This window comes from Salvelinus fontinalis, chromosome 5, assembly GCF_029448725.1.
Source record: "Salvelinus fontinalis isolate EN_2023a chromosome 5, ASM2944872v1, whole genome shotgun sequence".
NCBI lineage: Eukaryota > Metazoa > Chordata > Actinopteri > Salmoniformes > Salmonidae > Salvelinus > Salvelinus fontinalis.
Genome location: NC_074669.1, coordinates 41,728,935 through 41,736,281, shown reverse-complemented (window position 1 = coordinate 41,736,281; position 7,347 = coordinate 41,728,935). Strand labels below are relative to the sequence as shown.

The 7,347-nt window shown below is 41.7% G+C and overlaps 1 protein-coding gene across 1 annotated transcript; it reads right to left on the bottom strand.

The window, feature by feature from the left end:
* Positions 1 to 427: 427 nt before the first annotated feature.
* Positions 428 to 7,221, bottom strand: ppm1kb (protein phosphatase, Mg2+/Mn2+ dependent 1Kb; the record flags this gene model as incomplete). The annotated part of the gene is given in 5 exon segments (XM_055923436.1): positions 428 to 3,580; positions 4,031 to 4,165; positions 4,938 to 5,082; positions 5,314 to 5,473; positions 7,121 to 7,221. Coding segments are annotated over 5 exon segments (673 nt in total), but the record flags the coding sequence as incomplete, so codon positions are not given.
* Between the last annotated feature and the right edge of the window lie 126 nt (positions 7,222 to 7,347).

Below are 7,347 nucleotides of genomic sequence, written 5' to 3'. Positions count from 1 at the left end.
TCTGTAGTTATTAGCTGGCCAAAAGTAGGTTACATGAAAAGTGCGATACTGTTAATTTAACAGTGTGTTAGTGTATTGTCAGTGAAATTATGTAAATCACAAAGTTCATCTGCATTTCCTATGGTGCAGGAAAATTCTCAGCAACAAAAGTGATCAAATTAAGATACACTTGTAGGATGAGATTACTTAATAACATTTCAGACAACTCCTACTGAGAAACTGATGGTTGAGGTTGTCCGATTCCTTTTTCCAGGTACACCAGCTGCTCTTGACTATTGACTTCAACCTGCTAGTTTCTCCTACCGCCCATAGTTTCTTGTCAAGAGATTCCTACCTCCAATGGTTCCAATCGACACTCATGTCACTAGCTACAATAGTGACATCTACTGGACAATAACGTTGGAAAATGTACACAAATGAAGAAAAATTTCATATTTCATTATTTATTTGGATAAATATTCAACTCTCGACCACATGGACATCAACGGCATGCGAGAATAGGAGTGACAGTCCATTAAGTCAGTATTGACAGTACAACATGTACTAGAGCTAGACACATCTAGTAGAAACAGTCAGAAGAGTTTAAAGGAATAGGCACACAGAAGTTCAGCTGAATATGGTTTCATACACTACAGCAGGGTTCCCCAACTGGCGGTAGTTTTATTTGCCCCCCCCCCCCCCCCCCAAGCTCTGAGCAAAAAAAACAAATATATACATTATTTTTTTTTCATTGTTGAACATAGACTGTACAAACACAATAAAAACAGCTCCAAGTGATTTTAATTTAAGAAAGGTTTGAAATTATGTTTGTTTTAGTCAAACATATTCTTGCGGTCAATTTGCAGACTACAAATTTGTAATTATGTTCCGCCCCCCCCACCGACCATACGCTCACGATAACAATCAGCCCCCAGCTGAATCTAGTTGATGATCCCTGCACTACAGTATACAACATGAACAATCTGAAGTAAAATACAGACATAATAAAACCAACAAACATGTAGGAAGGCTGGTGAGAAACTTAGTATGGAAGATTTTAATTATGAGAACTCAGAGGAAACTAATACTCATTACAAATGGAGAATAAATAGATGTTCACATCGTGAGAGAACGGACAAACAAACAGTGTACAAGGAATACCTAAAATGGTGGATAGATACATTCATGGATTGTAGATACTCACATTCACGGTAATATTTAACAGTATAGCAGTTACATGTACATAAGTATTCCTGACTTGGATAGACAGCAAAAAATACAACTGTGGCTTTAATGCACATCAACGCAGCGTTACATTATTTAAAACAACCTGGAAGCACCATAAGTGAGATATCCATGCGAATTACAGTCAAGTTGTGGTTAACTTCGATCACTGTTTGTGCTCTAATTTTAGATCAAGTTATTTTACAACTTCTTGCATTTGAGTCACTGACGGCATTTTAAAACAGACATTCACATTTCACATATTTGTTGGTTAGCTGTCTCCTTTGTTCATTGTTGCATATAAAAGGTTCCCTATGAAAAAGCAGATTTGATTACAAGTGCAATACAAGTGATATTTTAGCCACTTCATTTCAACAACTAGAGGACAAGGGACAAACTATAAAATAGTAAGTGAGCAATTTTAGATTTTTCTTTCTAAAAAATGTAATATATTTGAACTGTAACACTTAAAAATAGTACACTGACGGTTTTCCTGCAATCAAAACATATACATAAATATAACTATGTACAAACTCACAAAATACATATTACTTCTGTACCCAAGTTGAGAACATTTTAAATGCCAGTATGGTTATCAGATATACACCATTTTACACTTTCTTCTGTTGTTCCAAGTCCCTATCACCAAAATAAACAAAGGCTCTCCCACATTAAGTTGTTCGACCTGTTTGTTGTCAATAAAAACTGGTTTGTTGTCAATAAAGATAATATTTTGGAATGCTATGGGTTGAAGTCGTTTTCGAGCCAAACGACCGTGAACTGTGTTTACACTAAACTACTAAGTACCATTAGACCACAGCTCAATATATAGCGCTACCTCAGTGATGCTCCAAAGACTTTGCATAATATAACCCAGTAGTTTTGAAAGAAGTGATCACGAGCCAAAACGGGTCACTGAAGATTGTGCACAATTGTGTACAATGTCATCGTACAATATGTTACGAATTTCTAAGTGCTTAAGATCTAGGACTGCATCTTTAAGGCTTGTGCAACTGGGGCATCAATGCATTCTGTGGCTCCCGAGGGCCCAATATGATTGTAGAACAGGGAGAACTAACACATTCCATTCCATACTGCATGTGCCCATCTATTACAAGACTTTGGGCTTTTGCCATCATTTGACTAGCTCTCTTTCTCTGTGTATTACAGTATCTACACACAGCTTTTCCTTCTACCATGCTGAAATTATAGAAACGCAGAGATTCAAATAGTGGTCCTTTTAACACGTCTTGACTGCAGTGTGTGTGAGCATTTTCCTATTAGACGGATATGAATTTGTACATATTGGTCAATGATAACCATGTACTATAAGCAGCGCCTTACTGTACCCAAAATCCCCATTCTGAGAAGTTTGTCCTGAACTCAATACTGACAAGTGCTTCACTCGAAGAGACGACAGACTAAAACTGTTGTTCAGAACAAAACAAAGAAGCACCACAGCACAGTGATATCCACTAACAAGTACAGCGAATGAATGAGACGCATTGAAACAAATTAGTTCAACATCATCTGGAAATAAAAAAGTGCGTTGTTGATTTTTCAGAATAACTTCCTACCAAAAACATTCTCCATGACATGCAAGTAAGAAGCACTTTCCCCCAAGTTTTCATAGACAAAGCTAATTAACGTCTGGTTTGCCTTACTTGGCACAATGCAAATTACTTACACACAATGAAGAATAAGGTAAGTTCTTAGGCTTCAAGCTCCACCAAGTCGATGGCTTTCTACTGCAACCTTGTTTGCGTCCAAAATGGCACCTAATTCCCTATGTAGTGCACTATGTTCGGCGGTCAAAAGTAGTGCACTATATAGGGAATAGGCTGCGATTTTGGAGGAAGTGAAAAGGACGTGTTCCTTGTTAAGTGCACATAATGAGTCAACAGCCTTTCTGTAGAACAGGCTCAAAACTACGGGATTATTATCAGTAAAATGGCATGTCATTGTTCCTAAGGCATTGGTTCTTGGTTAGCTGTGCTTTTCCCCTGCATGTCTTGAACAGGCCCGCCCTGTGTGGAGACTATTGCACATCGATAAGGTCCACAGGAATCTCCCTCCCCATTCCCCTTCAAGTCTGCTTCGATCAAAGTTATCCATAACTACAGAGCTCAGATCAGATTACGCTCCCCAAGCCCTAACCTTCACCATTAGGGGTGGGAAACATAAACTGACACTAGATTAGTGTCTAGGGGTAACTTGGTACTAATGACTACCCGGGTCCACCTGTTCAGGCCCAGCGGCCGCTGGACACGAAGCTGCGGCTGAAGGAGTAGCTGGTCTCTGAGTTCTTCTGTTTCCCCCAGGCTCCGAAGGGAACCACGATAATGGTGCTGTTGTCCTCTGAGCCGTACTGAAGCGCCTGGGAGAGGAGACACCGCCACTAATAATGAACATTTGTCTCAATGTTTAACTGTTTCTTTAAATAGCCAGGAGACATATTTATTTGACAATCCATTGAGATTATTATACAGTACCATGGAGTTCCTTTGAACTCATTAATTTGCTAGACTTACATTACATATCTCTGCTTCAACAATTTCAAAAATCTCTGCTGCTCTTTGGGAAAGATGTTAACCCTACACCCTAAGTCAGTGTTTCCTAAACTCAGTCCTTGGGACCCCAAGGGGTGCACGTTTTGGTTGTTGCCCTAGCACTACACAGCTGAATCAAATAACCAACTAATCATCAAGCTTTGATCATTTCAATCAGCTGTGGGCAAAATACAAAACGTGCACCCCTTGGGGTCCGGAGGACTGAGTTTGGGAAAAGCTGCCTTAGGGGCTGTGGTGGCTCAAAGTGACCACCCTACCTGCTCTGAGATCCTCTGGGCGGCCTCTTTGGGGTCGTGGCACTGGTTGATGACATCACAGATCTCCTGGCTGTTCATGATGAAGTTGATGCCGTCTGTGGTCAGCGCCAGGAACGAGTCGTGGACGTGATGCAGCTAGAAAATAAATTATGTTAATACCTTATTGTCAGATGTCTACAGACAGACCATGACACAAGCCAGAGATTAAGCCAGACAGGCTCCAGTGATAGAGGAAACACATTTGCCCGTCGGAGCTTAATCTGTCATTGTTCTGCGCACCCGCAGGCTAAAGACGTGATAAACCCTGCCAAGATGACCCAAACACGTCGGGGCCCAAGATGACCCAAACACCTCGAGGTACAAAATGACCCAAACTGAGTGACAGACAAGGGCTAATTCCAACCTATTCCCCATCCAGTGGACTACTTTTGTCCAGCCCTGTGTGGATCTGGTCAAAATGAATGCACTATATTAGGTTCTGGTAGAGCTGGGCGATATGGACAAAAATCCATATGATGAGAAATGTACTAAATTATCACGACAACAATAAATTGAATGATAAGTTTAACAATGTGCACCAGTTACTTTTTTACATTACCCTTAAAACTACTACTACTACTTTCAATGTTCTGGCCATCACTGTCCCGTTAGCAATAGCCCATATTAGCAGAGTTATTTTATTTCAAACGTCATATTCCTCTAGTAACTGCTACTTATCGTTGTTATCAATATCAGTAACATGTCCTCCAGAAATGGTCGGTGTCGATAATTGTCAGTTTTTCTTCCCAGCTCTAGGTCCAGGTCAAAAGTAGTGCACTTCATAGGGAATAAAGTGTAATTTGAGATGTATACACTCTGATACTGCACAGTAGATCATTTCTCTGAGGTGGTGACAGCAGACACTCACTGATATTCTCTTGGTCTCTGGCTCAGCGATCACCCCGGTGCTCTTGAGGTCAAAGTCCCCGATGGCGCGTGTCATGGCTAACCTGCCGTTGACGTGGGGCTGCCCAAGACTGTTCCAGGTCACCCAGCCACCGCTCTTCTTTATCCTGGAGGTAGAGACAGACAGACAGGTGGTTTTAAAGCACGGTAGAGGGCCCTTAAATGACTTACGTAGAATTGTTCAAACTTGTAGTAAGATCTTAATCCATAGTACTTAGCACATTTCTATTAGTGTCCGATGTGATGGATAAAGCATGCCTCCTGCGACTCCCAACCTTACAGCTACCAACAAATGAATATCAGATCAAGTCTTTCTCGAGCCTGGATATCTGCCGTACCTCTCCTTCTCGTCCTTCCTCTCGGGGGTGTGGTCCGAGGTGAGTTTGAGGGCCTTGGCCTTGCGGCAGAGCATGGCGCGGCTGTCCCCCACGCTGCCCACCACCAGCTCTATACCGTCCCTCAGCAGGGCCACCGTGGCCGTGGAGCCAGCGCTCACCACTACACCAGGAAGTAGAGGGAAACACGTCAGGGGGGAAAACACATCTGAAGACCACACACACACACAACTGTAAGGCCAGACACACACAGCTAACAAGCAACACACAGAGCTGACAATCATCATATTATGGTAAACTTGTTTCTCAAAACACACAATGAATTATTCAGATACATGCTCAAAATGTATTCTCACACATTCACAGCATAGGTGGCACGTGACACACACTCACGAGTCATACTCCACAACATGAGAACAGAATGGAGGGGGAGGTTACTAGTCTAAACAAAAAGAATGGCTGAAGAGAGACAGAGAGAGTCAGACAGACATGCATGTCAGACTGTTTTAGGGTTACAGAAACAGAATGAGAGCAACTACAATACAGTCAGTGGAACTTTGGATCTCTGACCAGTGGTGTCATACAAAAATGTCAAGTTACAATGAGTGACTTAATATACAGTACTATATACAGTGTACTGGCCCATGGCAGAATAGAGAAAGCAGCAGTGACAGACATGCATCCTTTAGAATCAGATAGCACTTATCAGGACTATCACCATGGTGATCAAATATATAGGTGAGAGCTCTAGGCTAATGCCTCTCAATAATTAAGTGTATAACACTTCAAATTTCACAACTAAGTTTCTATGTGTCATGTTTTGTACACATGGTGATTTGTGTTTTGTTCCCTCTTGGGTGTCCTTAGCAACCATTTGCATGGTAACAGCCTACAGTTTCTGATTTAACAATGATCCTTATACAGCTGTTCAAATCAACTTGTGTGAGAGAAATAGAAAAGGAGAGAGGAGAGAGAAAGATGAGGAACCTTCCAGTAGTCCAGGATAGGACCCGCTGGACTCTCCATTATCTAGCCCCCCTTCTCCTTCCATAAAGGTGCCTGGTGCCTCCAGCTCTTAGCTGGCTCCGCTGCTGTCGTAAATAACATGCACACACACACACAGGGCATATTGGGACATTTCACGCCGTCTGTGGCTGACATTTTGGCCACACATTCAAGCTAAACTGATTGACTGTCACCATCTTGGCGGTTAAACTAGGCCTTTCTCAGAGAAAACGGTTGATATTCTATGACTGCTAACATCTGGGTCTCCAGGCGACCTTTACAAAAGAAAATGGCTGCCAAAGGAACTGAAGGTAAACTTGATCCAGTATCTTGGAAGGGTGCATGCACTACAAGAGGACAACCCTGATTCTTATCTGCAGGGCATCCAGTGGAGTTGTTTGTTTAGAATGCTTGTCTGCCACAAGCATGTCCTAACCTGTGCTTTGCAGTCTGAGAAAGGTGACCCTGGGTATTAATGTTTAGCTTTCACAGCACTGGAGGCAGTCACTGAAAATTCACGTTAGCTCCATTTAGGATCGGTTAAGTCATCATAGCTCTTGGCAGAGCAGTCACATTGATAAGTTAGGCTATTCATTAATATTTCAGCACAAGCTAATCTAAAGACTTTAGCTTCAAAACTGGGTGAAGTTTAACATAAAAACAAAAACTCAGTGCGGTCTACGTACATTGTCAGTACAGAGAGAGTCTATCTACATTGTCAGTACAGAAAGAGTCTATATACATTGTCAGTACAGAGACAGTCTATCTACATTCCCTGACGTGTAACATCACAGATGGAACCTACCATGAGGGAAGAAGTGGAGGTGTCTTGCCAAGGCTTTGTCCAGCTCAAGGAATGCTTTAGTAAGAACAACTTCCAGATTGTCCTCCTCTGCTACAAGATCCCTGAAATAACACCAAAACACATTCAATCAATCAGATTCATTACCTGCCATCTCAATGATCTCAGCCTGACCTCTTAAGAGATTTTGTAGTTTGAAGTAGAAAAAGGATTTTGTATTTTGAAGTATA